This window comes from Engraulis encrasicolus, chromosome 16, assembly GCF_034702125.1.
Source record: "Engraulis encrasicolus isolate BLACKSEA-1 chromosome 16, IST_EnEncr_1.0, whole genome shotgun sequence".
Taxonomy (NCBI): Eukaryota; Metazoa; Chordata; class Actinopteri; order Clupeiformes; family Engraulidae; genus Engraulis; species Engraulis encrasicolus.
Genome location: NC_085872.1, coordinates 17,914,985 through 17,932,820, shown reverse-complemented (window position 1 = coordinate 17,932,820; position 17,836 = coordinate 17,914,985). Strand labels below are relative to the sequence as shown.

The following is a 17,836-nucleotide window of genomic DNA, read 5'->3' as shown; positions in this document are numbered from 1 at the left end:
CATCCACCTCTGAAAGGTTGCCCATGTGGAAAAGATGTGTTTCCCCACTCACTCACTCACTCCGCTTCCTTGCCCCGCTTGCTCGCTGAGTGGATATGGAATAACCCCGGCCAGGAATGGAGACTGTGTGTGTGTGTGTGTGTGTGTGTGTGTGTGTGTGTGTGTGTGTGTGTGTGTGTGTGTGTGTGTGTGTGTGTGTGTGTGTGTGTGTGTGTGTGTGTGTGTGTGTGTGTGTGTGTGTGTCGGACGGACACCAGAGGGGAACATAAGTGTTTTTTTGGGTTTCGCACCGCTCGCACGGGATGCTTTTTCGCCCCCCGATGCGTTCTGAGTCAGACGGTGGGGCTCGAGGTCTGCGCGGCGGCCCCCGTGAATAAAGAGCTCACAGAGAAGCTACCTGGCAGGTTGCAATAATATGCCGTTGCCTGCTCCTATTAAGGAGAGGCTGGGGGAAGGTGTTTGCCCAGCTGGGCTGCCTGCGTCACTGGACACGGGGGGCTCGGGTCTCCTGCATGAGAGCCGGCGTGGTGCGGCGCGGCGGAGGAGCCTCCCCGTGGGAAGGCAAGGGGGACGACGACATGAATGGACAAAGGGGACAGTTGTCCCGGGCCCAGGGACAGAGGGGGCCCAGATTTGGGTTCTCATTTTTACATTGTATGTATTGGGTGAGGGGGGCCCTTTCAGATGATTTCGTCCTGGGCCCAGCCAAAGCTGTCAGCGGCCCTGCCCGTGGGTTAAGGTGGGTCGGTCTCTGGAGAAGGTGGACACCCAGTAGTACGTACTTCGTACTTCCTTCTCTGGAAAAAGGCTCGCTCAGAGGAGGACCCGATCTGAGCTGGTCACAGCCTGCTGCATCAAAACAAGCGGCCAGGCGCCAGGATAAACTCGGGAGGGAAAAGCGAGAGTGTGTGTAGCAGCTGTCGCTGCCTGGTGCATGTTTATTGAGGCCTTGTGTGTGTGTGTGTGTGTGTGTGTGTGTGTGTGTGTGTGTGTGTGTGTGTGTGTGTGTGTGTGTGTGAGAGAGAGAGAGATAGAGAGAGAGAGAGAGAGAGAGAGAGAGAGAGAGAGAGAGAGAGAGAGAGAGAGAGAGAGAGAGAGAGAGAGAGAGAGAGAGAGAGAGAGTGTGTGTGTGTGTGTGTACGCACACGCTTGTGTGTGTGTGTGTGTGGACCTACAGTGGAGCAGCAACTAACATGTAGAGTGATGGAAATGAAAAGTGACATTGTGAGGGACTGTAGCACTTGAAGTTGGATATCCTGACTAACCACACACACACACACACACACACACACACACACACACACACACACACACACACACACACACACACACACACACACACACACACACACACACACACACACACACACACACACACACAATCACACACACACACACACACACACACAGAAAGAGAGAGAGAGTCGCGGTATTATGAAAAAATAAAGAAATTGAAGAATATTGAAATAATTTGATGTTCACAAAGATACTTTTATGCTCATTCAATGTGTTTTGCTCACAGTTGTTTTGCATAGTAACATACACAGATGATGAACCTGAAAATATGACAGAGGAACCACAAAATGGATATAAAAAAAAAGGTGGTGAGGTTTTAGTCCAGGTGCTGGTGGGAACACCACTGGTTATGGCTTTACCTCTTATACACCACGTCTGCCCCCATCCCCTCAAGTTCTGTGCACCGCCTAAAAGGGTGTACATTCAGATGTCATTCCTGCTGACTGAATGTAGCAGTAACTCTTTCCCTAAGATAAAAGTCAACAGAGAATTAAGGAGACATGGTGTCCTCAAATGCCAGCTTCAACACAATCCACAATGTGTCTGTGCGCGCACACAACATCAACTAACACCACCACTTTGTTTTCCAATAAATGCAATGCATAAAGGGTCTATTTCAAAGCAACACGACTGAAAAAAAACTGTTTTCCACCAGTTCCACCAGGGTAGGTCTACATGGTGTGGTTCAGGCGAGTAAAGAGGGTGGTGATCAGGATCTGAGCCCTTGGCCTGCTTTGACTTTGAACATAATACAACTGTTTTGGCTGGGGAAGCCATGCAAGAATCAGACCAATCAGACCATACTCAACACCATTATCAACCCTGCATTCCATATAATATCTCTCTACTCTGAGGGCATTGGAACAATGCAATTACCCAATTATCAACTGGAACTTCATCTTGAAGTCCAATTTCCTGATGAATTACATTTCAGGATGCAACTCAATCTGTTTGATGAGGGATCGCATTAACCAACACAGTTAATTGTGATTGTGGCTAATGTGTTTGCGTGCCGTAATCAGGATCGTACCATTTGTAGTCACGAAATATTGCTAGGCATGGCTTAGAGCTCAGACAGAGAGCCAGATCATGGGGTATTGCGGCTGTGTAGCTTTGCCCAGTTGTTGCCAAACAACTGAGATTTGCTTTTTTTGATTGATAATGCAATATTGTGGGCAGTTTTTGAGAACATCACACAGAACAAAAAAAACGCTCCGTGGCCTATATGCCCCATGTCAAACTGAAAGAAATAGTACTTGCAAGGAACAGAACATTTATTTATCAAAGTCATATCTACATCACTTAATTAAATCATTGCTTTGGATAGTAACAAACAGTCTGCATCAAGGCACTCGTTTCTCAAAGCATCTCTTTATAAATCTAAAATACTGCGCTGAAATTATAACATCCTTAACAGGAGTCTGGCACACGCTGACAAATTTATGCTCCTCTCCAGATTCCAACCACACAGCTTGCACCCATTTTTCACCGGGCCGGGCCTTGAATGGCAAGCACACCAAGGTGTCTGGCAACCCTACCCTATTGTGTTCCCCAGGGGTTTGGTCAATCCCCCCCCACCTCACCCCCCCACGATTCTGATCATTCTGTCAAACAGGCCACAGTCAGTGGGGGCTCTCCATCACTCTGGCTTCTGCAGAGCACTGCATACTTGCAGAGCTGTTTGATTGATTTAATGTGTTGAAAGTATGCTGAATTGGAAATGGCCAACGGTGCTAAGAGCACACCCTCAAAGAAGCCTATATTTTATTAGATGAAAATGTATTGCCAAGTTTTTTTTTCTTTCATTTTTTACTTGAAACAAACAAAATGATGAGCCATCGAATTCACATACTAGGTTCTTGACACTTGAGGGTTCAGTAGTCTTCTAGTGTATGACTTTAACTGTCACAGATATCGTTCCTCAAACTGCAGAAAAGTATTGTGACCAGACGAAAAAACACCACACTGACATGGCTGAGGATGACAAAATATGTCTAATCTGCCATCTTGCACATTTCAACGAAATAGTTAGAATAACAATGTTGCTGAAGTACATTTTTGGCAAAAACTCATCAACATAAAATGTTCAAATGGCTACTACTGTATGGTGCATGTTTTGAAATAATGGGTGAAATTCATCATACTTCTTACCTATTCAAAGTATCTGCTATTGGTCAGTGGTGGGCCCCCAGACTTCATTCCAGCTATTTAAGTGATCCGCATCCTTTTGGAAATATTATCTTACCACGCAAGATAGTCAAACAACAACACAACCCAGACTGATTACTTTTGGCCTGCCTTACAGAACAACAGTGGGCACTGTTAAATTGTTATGTTCTTTGAAGCATCAGCAGTAATGGCCTCTCCCAATCCCACTATATAGAATGACAAATATGGAGCATGCTCCATCATCATTTGAAGAGCTGGGTGGCCCTCTCTCAAGGAGAGATCATGGATTCTCTTCATAATTAGGGTGGGGAGTAAGGAGCAACAGTTGAGAATTGGTTTCATATTAGGTACAAGTGTTCAGGGCCCCAGACATTATGGCAATTCTTACCATATGGGTGCACTGGTACCACTCTGCATCAGCTGAGAGTAGAGAGGGCAAACAGTCATGGTTACCATAACACTTATTTCTTTTTAAAGTATTTCTGGGGGCTTTACAAGCCTTTATTGTTTTTTTCTCAGACAGGACAGTGAGGTAGAGACGGGAAGCGAGCTGAGAGAGAGAGATGGGGAAGGGCCGGCAAAGGACCCGGGTCGGCCGTGGAGCAGACGAGTGCCCTACCATATCAGCCACGGTAGGACCCATAAAACGTATTTCAACTAATATTCATAATTTGGTGTAAGGAATTACAACAATCTACAAGACAGAGAGATAGTAAGAAAGAAAGAAAGAAAGAAAGAAAGAAAGAAAGAAAGAAAGAAAGAAAGAAAGAAAGAAAGAAAGAAAGAAAGACAGAAATAAAGAAAGAAAGAAAGAAAGAAAGAAAGAAAGAAAGAAAGAAAGAAAGAAAGAAAGAAAAGAATATCCCTTTTCTTTCACCTTTTCTGTTACCTAAGCAGGCAAACAATCAAACTTCAAAATTCCCAAATCCATGGCAGGAGTACGATCTTGTCTAGATCGCTGGGAATTTCACCAGTTCCATTAAAGCGGTAACTGTGTGGTACCAGCAGACTTGGCAGCCCAGCAAAGGGCTCAACAAATCTCATCTGGATCTTGTTGTCTGCTTTGATGAACAAAAGGCCAGCGCTGGACAACAACAGTTTGTAGTGTATTGATTCTTGGCACTTGCCAGCAGAAACAATGATTAACAGACCTGATCTCCCACAAGGAACGTGTAGTCAGAATCAGAAAAACACAGGATATAAAATGCAAATGGCAAACCAGAGTGAGGGTGGGTGTCAATAACTACACCCACGCTTGTCTGCGTAAAAGGAGAGACCCCTTCCTTTAATCTGCCTTCACTGTTGTGCAAAAGGCACTTGATGTGAACGCAGTATCTGCCATTTACGTCATAACCCCAGCGAGCGTTTGGATGGATGCTACTTTCTTTCAGTCGAGATAAATCACCTCTTCCTGAAATTTGTCAGACGCACACCACAGAGCGCGCAGAAGAACAGGTGATAGCGTTTAGTCACTGTGTACTCCCGAGCAAAAATTTCAGGCGCAATTCCTCAACAAGCATTTTATGGTGAAAGTGAGTGTGGACCACACAAAAACATCAAAAGCAAAACACGAACAAAAAGGTTATGTGCCTATAGCGCAAAAAAAAAATCGGTGGAGTGCACTGACGCAAAACGTTTAGCCCTGTTGGCAGCATGAATACACATCGCACTGCTGAAAAGCCTGGGAACGCAGATAAAGCCTGCAACCCACACTTTTACCGTGTGCGTAAAAGAATATTTTTGAGGTCAGCCTGATAGCCATGCAGTTATTCTAATAACGAGTGTAAGTTTTACCAGTGCACAGTTGTAACAGCTTGCTTCATATAAATAAATGCAAGGCCCCTATACGGCATGTTTGCATAATCTTAGGTAGCAATTTGTGTAAATGTTATGCCATTTCCTGACTACTTGAGTCTCCACAGTGGTGCCTGTTGAGGTTGTTTGGAAATTTATAGAGGCATGTAGCCTGGTGAACCAGCGCCACCCGCTGGACGGCAAAATGTTTTGTCTACGGGTGGGTCTGGCCTCGCATAATGATTGAATGAAGCCAGAATGCCATGAATCTGGCAAACCAATTACAACGCAAATATGTGTTTTGAATCAAAGCGGGCAGGGTTTTGAGGGAAGGTTGTTCTCATCAACAATCTTCGGATGTATTATGCATCGAGGCCAGACTAAATTAGACATCCACATTTAGTCTGGTTTATCAGGCTAAGAGGCATGTGCAGAACACACTTCACACTTTTGATGATTCACATGTGAGCATCTACTGTAACAGCAATACCGTAGATTAACACTACAATGGCTGGATGTTTTTCTAGGCATACTGTGAGTGTGTGTGTGTGTGTGTGTGTGTGTGTGTGTGTGTGTGTGTGTGTGTGTGTGTGTGTGTGCGTGCGTGCGTGCGTGCGTGTGTGCGTGCATGCGTGCGTGCATGTGTGTGTGTGCGTGTGTGTCTGTCTGAGTGTGTTTTCTTTAATTAAAAAAAATGAAAACAACTCGAATGTATATGGAGTACTAGAAGGCCCTATTTAAATTCAAAATTTAAAAAATATACCAAACTAACATGTGTTTGAACTCTACGAATGCAAATTTCATAACCCATGCCTCTGAGAAAACATGCTTACTGTAGTAAATAATTATTTAGCAGGCAATTATGTTCATTTAACATTTATTCAATCAAAGGGCCTGTGATCCTGGCATATAAGATGTGGGTGGGTGCTGGGTGGAGACCGTTTGCCAAAAGCGGGCATCTGCCAACAGCGGGCCACACTCACACAGAACCGGACGGGAAACACAAAAATCACCAGACTGGACTTTTATATAGAGGTGAGTTCCTTCCACATGGCACACCCCCGCACGGCCGGCCAGACGCACTTCATTTTCACGAGTCAAATTTATAGATCACTGACTATATGTCATAACACTGCCTGCTCCAATAAAGGCCGGGGGTCCGGCGGTCCGCCGGTGGGGGCCAGATGGATGGGGCCATGCTGGTGTTTTGTGCTGTTTGGCGGAAAGCTGTCAGCGTTGCCGAGCGGCCCAGGCCCAGGTGCAGGGGGGGGGCGGCCCGGTGTTGTGCGCTCACAGCTGGGTGGTTGTCCCCCCCACACCCCCCTCCAAAATTCTCTTTTTCTCTCTCTGCCCTGCTAATGCACACACAGAAGGACAGACATAAACACGCACATGCAATCACACGCACGCACATACAGACACACACAGTCATACACACAGACGCACACAGAGACACACACACACACACACACACACACACACACACACACACACAGACAAGCGTGCATGTGCATGGACACACACACGCACGCGCTCGCACGCGCTCACACTCACACACCCACACCCACACACACACACACACACACACACAGACACAGACACGCAGACAGCCTCATGTGTGGAGAGAAGTGGTGCCAGCTTCCGTGCTGCACCTGACCCTGGGCCTCCTCCGCCGAGTAGACGAGGAATGAGCTCATGCGCCAGGGGCGCCTCTCCACGCCGGGCGGAAAAACATTCCACAGAGGTGAAGCCCCGTCTTCCACCTTTGGGCACGCATCCCTGCTTCTCGGGAACCCTCATATCCCCCCTCGCCCCCTTCCTCCCCACCCCGACATCCTCCTCCTCACTCCTCACTCCCCACTCCCCACTCCCACGCCCCGGTTCCTCTCCCCGCCCTGTCCGGTGGGGTTTACAGGGGAGGAAGCGTGGCACCGGACTCCCGGCGGCGGCGGCGGCACATGGCGCTTGGGCTTGGGTGAGTAATCTGTTTACGGATTGGATGTCATGTCCCACTGACCCACGAGTAAACCCCTCTGTTATTGGGCGATCAAAAGTTGCTGACATCACCCTGGCCGGGGTGGCTGTTTGTTTTCACAGGGAGTCTGGCCGGGACCGGGATGACTGAAAGCAGACTTCCGATCCAGTCAGCTTCCACATCTGGGGAGAAGGCTATGATGTCAAGTTGTGTGCCTGAATCCCATTATGCACTGGATTAGCACGCACACCGTCCTCTGCCAAAGAGCACCGACCAACCGTGGTAGAGTCGTTAGCCGGTGTCGATCACCTCCTCCACCCATTCACACCTTGGTCGGACACGTCCCCCATCCCTGCTCATCTGCCTGCTTGTCTTGAGTTGAGACCCAGAGGAGTGGGTGGGTGGCACGCTTTTACGGTAGTCTGCTGCGCTCGCCTCAAGGCTGGGGCTGCCAGAGGCACATCTTGTCACCAGGCTGGGCAGGCAGGCAGCCGCTTGGGCCCCCCCCAAGCCCCTATATGGTGAATAACAGCTCACACTATACTACAGTAGTGGCCATTTTTGTTTCAAATGTTCATTTCTTTCGCCTCTGGGTGCTGCTGTCAAGAGTCAGCAAACAGACCTTCTGCATCTGCTGCGCGTGGCCTTACCAGGCTGCTCAGATGGGATATGTTGGCCAAAACTGTGTTGAGCTGCCTTCCATTTAGACGTGTCAATCAGACACACACGCGCCAGGGCCATAAACAAAATGTGCAATGCACAGAGTGGTAATGATGCGTCTTGTTTCAGTAGTGTCAGATGGAAATTCTAATTATCATAGAACGGGGAAAAAAGGAAAAGTTTGTGCTGGAGTGGAACAGTCCTCATTTGTCTTTCATGAGCTTACTGAAAATGAGCTTGAAAGTATTTATGTTTTTGTTATCCAGTGGATGTCGTTCAGATACTTCCAGTAAGAAGTGTGGAGATGCTATTCTGCAGACCAGAGTCAGATCAGACGTCAGTGCAGAAAAAAGACACATGTCAACAGTTAAACTGAGGACAGAAAAAAAAAACAATTTCCAGTAAGACTTAGCCCATAAAAGAACACCTCTTTATTGATCATATTTGCCCAGTCTTGCATTTGGACCTAATAAAAAAACATTATGTTCTTTCCTTTTCAACAAACACAACACTTTCTAAGTAATATTTTGCCTCGGTGGTAGGTGTTCGTAACTTTGTATGCGTGTTGTGATAGAGGGTGGTGGTAGTAGAGGGTGGGGTGGGTCTGTTTGCGTGTTTGTGAGGAATGAGCATTTCATTAAAGAGGGCCAGAAAAGCAGACAAAAGAGAGATGCCATATCTAGGGGCGATAAGGAACACAACGGCTCTGCTGCACGTACTGTACTGTGCAAAAGCCTCTGGGAGCTTGTTGGAGCTGCGACCGTCTGGTTAGTGTGTGGGAGCGCATACAGCTCTGTGGGGGTATACCTTGTCTGATATCCATAGCTGGACTGGCCATCTGGCATAGCAGGCATTTCCCGGTGGGCCCTGCACCCTCGTGGGCCCCTATTGTCAGAAATTCAAAAAAATATTTTCATTTCTGAAAAGTAGGGGCCCACGAGGGTGCAGGGCCCGCCAGTTCTGCATCGCTAATTATGAGGGGCCCCTTTAAGCCAAAAGTGCCCGGGCTCTATTTCTCTGTTATGTAATCACACAAAAAACTGCATAAAAGTACACTTTGGTCAACTGGCTAAAGCTGTTTGCATAATAACATTTTTAAAAATCATTTCATAAAAAATAATTAAAAACAACACTTTGCATATTGTAGTTGGTCAGTCTTATCTTGGCTGCTCACTGAGCTGTAGAACATTTCAAGAGGGCAACTTCCATCCTCTAGGGGTTTTTAAACTTTGAGGTAAGTTCAGGGAAGAAGCGTGCTGTCATGGGACGACAGTACCAAAGGGACTCTGCCTCTGCTTCGGATGGAAGGTTAGTTAATGCAGGAACATTTCAGTGTTTGATCAGACAGACTACAAGCGAACCGTAAATTAAGACCACGTCTCCATCTGTCTCCCAGCCTTTCATTCTGCAGAAGCAATATGGTCCAAGGATTTTACAATGCCTCATCTCTCTCTCGTGCGCGCTCTCTCTCGCGCGCGCTCTCTCGCGCGCGCTCTCTCGCTCTCTCTCTCACATGTGTAAGCCGTGAACCAGTGCATCAATCAACAGTGAATCTCAGGATTGGCAAACAAACGCTAAAAAATAAACAAATGAACAACTAAATAAGCAAGGAACAGAGTGATTTTTCCGGTATACCCGCGAGTCAACTTTTTTCCATTTCTAAAGGGAATGACAGGCTTAAGGGCAACGCTAATTACAAAAGTCTGTCAGAATGATGACATGACGTGAAACCGTCAACTGCACAATGCTTCACGTGCGAGACAATGTCTCCTCAGGAAGTGTGGCAATAAAATAAGTTGTTTTTGTGTTGTGGTCGATGATATTATCTGCTTCCGTTTTAACACAGGGCCTGGTGCGGAGGGCTGAGCCAAGTAGACTGGGCCAAGGCGCCTGAGCAGAACCAAGAGTTCAGTCTGGCTCTCAGAACTCTGAACACATGGCCATGTCGGGCTGTAAAGACCACTTTCCCCAACCGCTTTTGTCTATCCGTCACGCCAGTTGGAGCGAGATATCCTTGCGTCTTCACTCCTGGAAGCATCCCACCAAAATCACCATGAAGAACCATCAGATCATAATCATCCCCCATGGGGAAAGTGGGCCAGTGTGATGGAGTAAACTACTATAACCTTTTAACCATGAAGCTGTGGCTGTCCAGGTGAGATCCTGGCAGCTCGTTCTACTCAAACGAAGCACCTTGCAATCATAAAGTCAAGTAGGGCTTTGATATTACTGCCAGCACCATATAAAGGAAGCACATTCTGTAATCACAGAGTACATTATCCTGGTAGATAATAAAACTGAAAACACTTGAAAAACCACAGAGATGTTTTTCACTGAACTTTCACAGGTGGTGGTGGTGGATCCAGATATGAACAATGGGAGAAGAATGTTAGGAATCCATGCATGTGAAAAGCCCTCATTCTTTCACCATTTCCTTCTAAAACACTGACCTAGGTATACTCAAGGTTTCCATCTTTTCGAGGTGTCTCCCATCTTTCTTATGTGTTTAAGGTGGTTTCCAAAATGGAAAGACATTGATGGTTTTAAACTATGGAAAAGGGTGTTTAGCTGTCGTGACCACAGACCCAAACAGTGAGAAGGTAGACTTGAGATTTCACCCAGAAGATGGATGAGGTGTTTTGGATGTGAGGAGCTCTTTTAAAAACACACCATTTATCAAACTTAGGTAAGAGTTAAAAAGTGAAATGATTACACTTTGGAGGGAATTTTGCCTGCTTGCAAGATGACCTTTCAAGACAAGACAGAAAAGGAAGCTGCGGTTCTTTGTTTGGTTGTGGACTGAATTGCTAAAATTCACCTTAGTCTACTACTTTTCGTGCAGGCACATCTTGACACAAGGCTTGACAAATTATCCCACAGGAGCTTCCCACAGTGGTTATTATAATGAATATCTAATAACTTAGCCCAGGGGTCCCCAAACTAAGGCCCGGGGGCCGGATGCGGCCCGCCACGTCCCTTTGACCGGCCCTCCACCTCTCTGCACCTCACCATTTGAACTGCCCCGAAGAAGCAATCCTATCTTGTCTTCATAGTTTCTCCTCTCACTGTAATATAAACAGGCCTACCATTTCTATTGTATCACTCATAAACTGTCAATCACCATATTTTTCTAACCTTCCTTGTTATTTTTACATGGTTATTAGAAATTAAAAGGAATACCTGTGGTTGGCAGTGGCCTAGTATAAAGCCCACATTATTGATCCCGGCCCCTGATCACAGTCAGGAATGATAATGTGGCCCCCAGATAAAAAAAAGTTTGGGGACCCCTGACTTAGCCTGTTCAGACTTCATGAAACAGTATTCATTCAACTGTTGTGAGCAAACAATAATTAAGCCAGAAAATACGTGTATTTTCTTCAAACAGTGATATAAACAATTATATATGTCTTGTACAGTTCACACTTGACACCCTGGTGTGGGACTGCTTTATCCTCATAAAGGATGTCTTCTTCAGTATTTGAGCACTGCCCAGTGGTAACACAGAATATTACAACGTGTTCAACAAGTGAGCAGAGGGATGCAGGCAAGGTTGCCTTTCCTTAGTTTATCTTATTTACATACATCACCTTACAATACACTTGTACACGTTTCACATTTGAATGCATTTCTGCACGTGATTACACTTACAGATTTGCAGGAATCTGTTGATAAAAACATTTTCAATGGCCTAGAGAGCATTTGTATTTTAGAGTAGAGTATCATTTATTAATCCAGAGGGAAATTAATTTTACACACAGTTATCAGTAACTGTATTTGTATCTTACTTATCTGATGTTTGTGAGCAAATACCTCAGCATGAGTTTTTTTTAAACAAGTACGGACATACATATGAAGGTGTGTGAAAAGGATTTTGAAACTGTACTGAAAAGGTACTGTCACTGTACGTCTGAGACTGACCTGTTTCAACTTTGGAGTGGTCTGTCCTCTCTGTCACCTTCTCCTGGCTGATGAGATAATCAACGATGCGCACCCCGATGGGCGGCTCTGTGTGCTTCCACTCCACAATGACCAATGAGCTGCTGGGCTCATAGGTGTGGGACAGTTTCAACCTGGCTCAGACACAGTGAGGGACACAAGGCACAAACACACAAAAAAATGAGGTAATACTTCACATAACATGTTCCTGCATTACACATTCATAGCAGCTGCTATTAAGTCTGTATGAAGCATTCATAATTGCTTCATGACCCTTTCATACCAAACCTTTCATCAACCTAGGGGACGGAAGAACAGCTATTGTCAAAATAAAAGTTAAACAAAGCAGCACAAAAATAGCAATGTTGTTTTGCAATTGTTAACTTTTATTTTGACAAGTTGCTGTCCTTTTGTCTTCCATGTTTATGAAAGGTTTGCTATGAATGTCTTACGAAACAGTCCTGAACCCTTCATGAAAAGTGTATAGTTACAGCTGCCATGAATGTGTTATGCAGTGACCGAAAAGGACAGCGGCAAAAAAGAGATTATTAATCACAACACATAGTCATCATTTTCATCAGAGATGCCAACAATAGGGAATGAGAAACTATGCTTTCAGTCCATATTGAAAACTTTCTTCGAGGCAAACTCACATGGGCTGAGGTAGCGGGGCACAGATGGGTAGACCGTCGGTCCCAAAAGCACTGGAGTCACAGCGGCACCAGTCGTCAATGACGTCCCCCTTGCTGGAGCACCAGAGCATGCTCATCATAGCCTCCTGAAGGGCCTGAAGTGGAGGGAAGCACAATCGCACATGGGCATACAATGCTACTACCTACAGTATGGGTAACGGTAGGGACACATAGGAGGCAAAGCAAGCGAAGCGAAGAGAGGCGAAATCCAACCGTCATCAGGTCGTCACGGTGAATCAAATGGAATGGAACAGTTATGTTGTTGATTTGACTGGGCCGCGGCAGGCGAATTCGCTCCTCATTTGCAGAACATTAAACTTTCTTTAATAATTTCGCTCCTGTTCGCTTGCCATCGCTTGCCTTCGCCTCTCTCATAGGAATTAATGGAAAAGTTCGCAAATTCGCGTGTATGTGTCCCTACTGTCAGATCAGGGTGTGGTTTGCCAACATAGCACAGCAAGAAAGGTTAAAAAAAAAACATTGCAGCAACATAAGCAGAGCTACAATCTCCACCAGAGACTGAGATGACTTGTTGGCCACGGGGCCTACTTCAGGCAACTCTTGCATATGTGTCAAGGAGAAATAAAGTTCTTGAAGTTAAAAACCCTTTATTTTACACTGGGGCATAGTCTAAAAACGCAGACCGGTTTCAATCTCACCGGGTCTTCGTGTCAGGGTGCCTGACACACCCTGACGAAGACCCGGTGAGAGCGCTCAGCATTTCCTTCCTCTAAAGAGATTGAGATGAGTTGGCATGGTGAGGATGGCAAAACAATAAGGATGGAAATCCACCTCCATCCATCTCCCTGGAAATGCCACCCTGTCTAAGACAATGAAACCCTCACATGTACGGTACTGCTGCTGAATTTCATGAATTAGAATTTCATGAATTCAGAACTTGAGGCCACACACCCAACATCTATGGACATGGCTTATAAGCAGGTTAAAACCCTTTGAGGAGTAAGGATTTTCCTCCAGTTCTTCTAGAATTTTACTTAAAACACTTTACAGCTCCCATAGAAGTCTGTGTTAAAAATCTCACAAAGTCCTCATGGCATCCTAATGAGAACTCAACATTTTGGTAAAATTCTAATCACATATTTGTGACGGTACTCCTCAAAGGCTTAGGAGACATAGCTCAGTCAAAATGGCCGCCCTCACCTGGTACGTCTCGTTGTTTGAGACGAGCTCGTAGATGGGCGTGGCCTTGGTGATGTGGAGCAGGACGGGCTCGGCGGGACGTGCGGGCCCAGGGCTCATGTGGCAGAGGTGGCAGGACAGCGGGCACTGGCCCTGGCTGCTGCAGTCCATGCGCACCCCCGCCGCCATGCGCTTGGCACCCGAGTCCAGCAGGCTGGCGATGTAGGCCGGGTAGGTGAGCGTGCGCGGCTCCTTGTCACGCTCCTCCGACTCGTCCGAGGGAGAGTTCCCTGGAAAGCGGCAGGGGAGAGAGAAGAGAGAGGGACGGGAGAGGGGAGAGAGCAGGGAGAAATAGAGACGGTGAGTTGAAATGCAGGGCTCTGTTTAATAATGTAAGAGTCTAGCTGTTTATTGATCACAAACAGGAACACAGTTTCAAAGGAACCAGTAGCAGAACCGCTGTCAGAGGGCAGAGCTGTTTTCTCCACATACACAAGAGAGAGGGGAAGGGGGGAAGGGAGCAAGGTAATATTGCATGAACAGAGGCAAGACTGATGGGAATGGAGAAACCGTGAGTAGCTCGACTTGAAACAGGTACCCAGCTTCGACACCTCGTCACACCATAATCACATCTCTGTAGATTAGACTTTTTCAAATTGCACTCTGCAGGTCGTAATATTTGTATGCCTTAAACATAATAAAAGAACAAAAGCCATAAAGCAGAGCAATCATGCCATTTGTGAAATATTTATCCCCAAAACTTGGTGTGAATAGCCAGGATTGGAAAAAAGAATACTTTGGCTCAGTCCCCAAAAGACTATTTAAGAGTGACTTATTTTCAGTATACCGTCCTCCCTTGAACAGTTTCCAAGCATCTTCAAACACATGAAACGTGTTGTGCAAAATGCAGTAAAAGTCTCTAAAGCTCACAGCAACTTCTCCCCATTTTCACGCAGTATTCATAGTTATGTTAGCGCTCTCTCTTTCTCTCTCCCTTTCTCTCTCTCTCTCTCTCTCCTGTCTTCCCTCCCCCCTGCTAAGACTAGAGCGTATACAAGATCACAAGCAATTTTGAAAGCTCAACAGCCAATTAGGGAATATCCCTTTTTTCTGGTGTAGGTTTTAATAAAATAAGACAAGTTTATAACTCCTTGAAGAGCGGGAAACACATTCAAGCCCGGCACAAGGGCACTTCAGTGTGAGAGCCTCCACTCCATGGCAGTAAGAACAGAAGTCACGGCTCGACTTGAGGGGGGCACAAAGTGACTGTGAAAAGGGAGCCCAAAGTCCCCCCCCTACACCACCACCACAGAACCATATGCAGAAAAGCAACAAAAAAAGGAGCCATGACTCTCGGCTCACATCAATATACACTCTAGGGGAGCAAACTTCTCCCCTACTCTAGCTTCCTGGGTCCCAATCACCTCCAAGCTGCATTTTTTAATTAAGCTAGCTTAATTTGGTGAAAATTGTCGGGCTGTGCGCTTCATGCCATCGCTATTCATGAACTCTCAGTGCGTTTGCCTATGGGACTCCTTGTGTGAGGTGAGGCAGAGGCAGAGGCAGGGAGGGTTGGGAGCCGTCTCGCCGGCTGACTCCTCCACTCGCACTTGGGAGGGATGATGGGAGGAGGGCTGAGGGATGACAAGGGAAGATGGGAGCAGAGGCCAGACTGCATTCATCAGTGCATGGAGGAGCCTTCTGGGGCGCAGCACCGCACAGGCTGGGGCTGAAAGGTGCCGGCTCCTCTTCTATCATACGGGAATCATGGGAGTGGATGAAGTAGGGCTACTCATTCAGAACCTTACAGTTTTTGCCTACTGCTTAAACACTATAGGCAGATGCTTAAACCAAAGTAGCATATCGCTAAGTTGTTGGTGCATAACTTAAACACTTATTGCTTGACTTTAAACAAAAGTAAGCATTACACTTTCATACCAGTTTAGCAAGGCACTTGCTTCTTTACGCAACACACAGACTGCAGCTGTCTACACACAATTTCATACACAAGACACTTTGTTCAAAAGTAAAATCTCAGAGTGTCATTGTGAAAACACATCTGTTAAAAAACAAAACACACTGATGTATGACAAGATTTAGACACAGACAATAAAACACATGCTTTCAAAATTGAACACTCTTCTGCCATGTTACAAAGTTGCATGCTTTATATTACATTGCATTTGTTTTATTTTGCATTTATTTTTTTTACTTTGATTGCTTGTATGATAAACAAGGCGAATAGCACAATGGTACTAAAGTGGAGAATATGGAGTATGGCATTGACTGACTCACGTACTGTAAAACCTAGCCTGATACATGCCGCCAAGAGTAGCCTTTTGTCTTCATCATCACATAATGTGAACATGATAGTTTGTAGAAATAGTGTCATTTTCAGAACATAAGCAAGCAAGACCACTTGAGCAAACTGACTGAACATGATATAATTTTGATGATGTCATGTACATGTCAGCCGCATAGTGTGTCTGTGAAAATGTTTTGTATTTCGTGAATACCTCATACCTCATAACCAAACAAAGTAGCCTATATTGACTTGATTGTCATTGATGATTGTCATTACAGCATGTTGACGTAACCCCATATTTATATCATATTTAGATGTTTGAAAATGTGTGAATATAACCAATACACAAAAAAGGTACATAAGCTCACCTACACACTGTTGTATTTAGAGTGATGTACTGTTTGAGATATATTTTGCTTCGGTTTAATGTCCTGTACTGTAAGGTGCAGTTTTGTAATGTACAGTATTGAATTTTGGGGTCTTGTGAAAATGTACATTCTGTGAGACTGAATAGACTGCTCCAAAAAGAAAGACTGCTGTGTTTTGTATAAAGCAGACAACTGTTTTAAAGTTGATCTAATTTGTTTTCTCATTTGGTGCTTTTGTGTGTCTTTTGACATGAAAGTGAGGTTTTGACAAAAGATTGTAAGGTTTTTATGGCAATGTTTATGCTTTTATAGCAGAGCTTCATGTTGCCATATATGTGATGGTTTTATCTCCAAGTGTTGAGAGTAATTGGCTTGTGTGTAGAGTTTTGACTCTATGAGCCAAATTTTGCAAATTGTGTGCAAGCAGTCGGCAAAAACTGTAAGTAAGAAATCACTGGAGTGTGAATGTGAGGGAAGAGAGAGATGTGGCGAAAAGGGAATGCTCAGGATTTCAGCATAAACACACAATGGGTTCACTAAGCATTCCAAATGAACTAAGTATTGAATTGATATGAAGGGTTTATTTGCAAAACGGTGTATCTCCATTTTGTAGAATCTTGGGAAATTGTCATTTTTGTATTGGGCATTCCATTGAATTGCATTGCAAAATGCATTTTATATAGGCTAAAAAAGTATGTTCTCAAAATATGTGAATGGTAAGAATTCACACAGGTGATAGACCCTCTGAACAGTCATTTCCAATAATAAAATGCAAAAGTCAAAAAATGGAGATACACCGCTTTGCAAATAAATCCTTCATATATAGAAATGACTACACTACAATACGTAGTAACAACATTTTGTTCTCTCTGGAAACACGTTGATGCTTGCATTTTTGTGTGTGAAATATTTTGTATTCAAAAAAACATTTAATCAACAGATTTGAATTTCCAATCAAGACACACAATAGACAGTATGAAATTACTGTATATGGTTTTGTTTGGTTTGTGACAAGATATGGAATAAAAGAGGTAGCAAGGAAAGATTAAAAAAAGAAACAAACAGGAAAAAGAACAGTAACCCTGCAGCATGTCTCAGTCGTCCCCTTTCACCATGTAACACTAGATGTTGCTCAAAGCCCTCTTTTACGTCTCTCTCCAGTGAGAGGCGGTGTGGTGCGGTGTGGTGTGGTGTACCTGGCTGTCAGCACCACACACTTCTCCCAAACAAGGCTGTAATACAGACTCAGAATGACATAAAACAGAATCCCTGGCCTTTGATTCAATTAAAGAGGCAATTCTCATTCTACGGTACGCAGTGGTGGTAAATAAATGATAAGGACACAGTGAGGCCAAAGCAGACCTATATAAAGCACATCAACACAGCTATGTGGACTGGAGTAACTGATGCAAAATAGCCTTGGAGGAGAGGGACAAAAGGTCTTGCGTGGCTGTGTTAGGTGAAGATGAGGGCGTTGCTTTATTACCTCCTCAAAGAGGAA

At 45.0% G+C, this 17,836-nt stretch overlaps 1 protein-coding gene across 1 annotated transcript in view; it reads right to left on the bottom strand.

Annotated features, from left to right (window-relative positions):
- The window catches only part of astn1 (astrotactin 1), a 222,081-nt gene that overhangs the window by 24,835 nt on the left and 179,410 nt on the right, over positions 1–17,836 (bottom strand). Inside the window, exons 17-19 of the mRNA XM_063218915.1 lie at positions 13,684–13,952; positions 12,484–12,617; positions 11,813–11,964 (exon numbers count right to left, since the gene is read on the bottom strand). Of these exons, the coding sequence (XP_063074985.1) occupies positions 11,813–11,964; positions 12,484–12,617; positions 13,684–13,952 (555 nt within the window). The remainder of the gene's footprint in view (positions 1–11,812; positions 11,965–12,483; positions 12,618–13,683; positions 13,953–17,836) is intronic.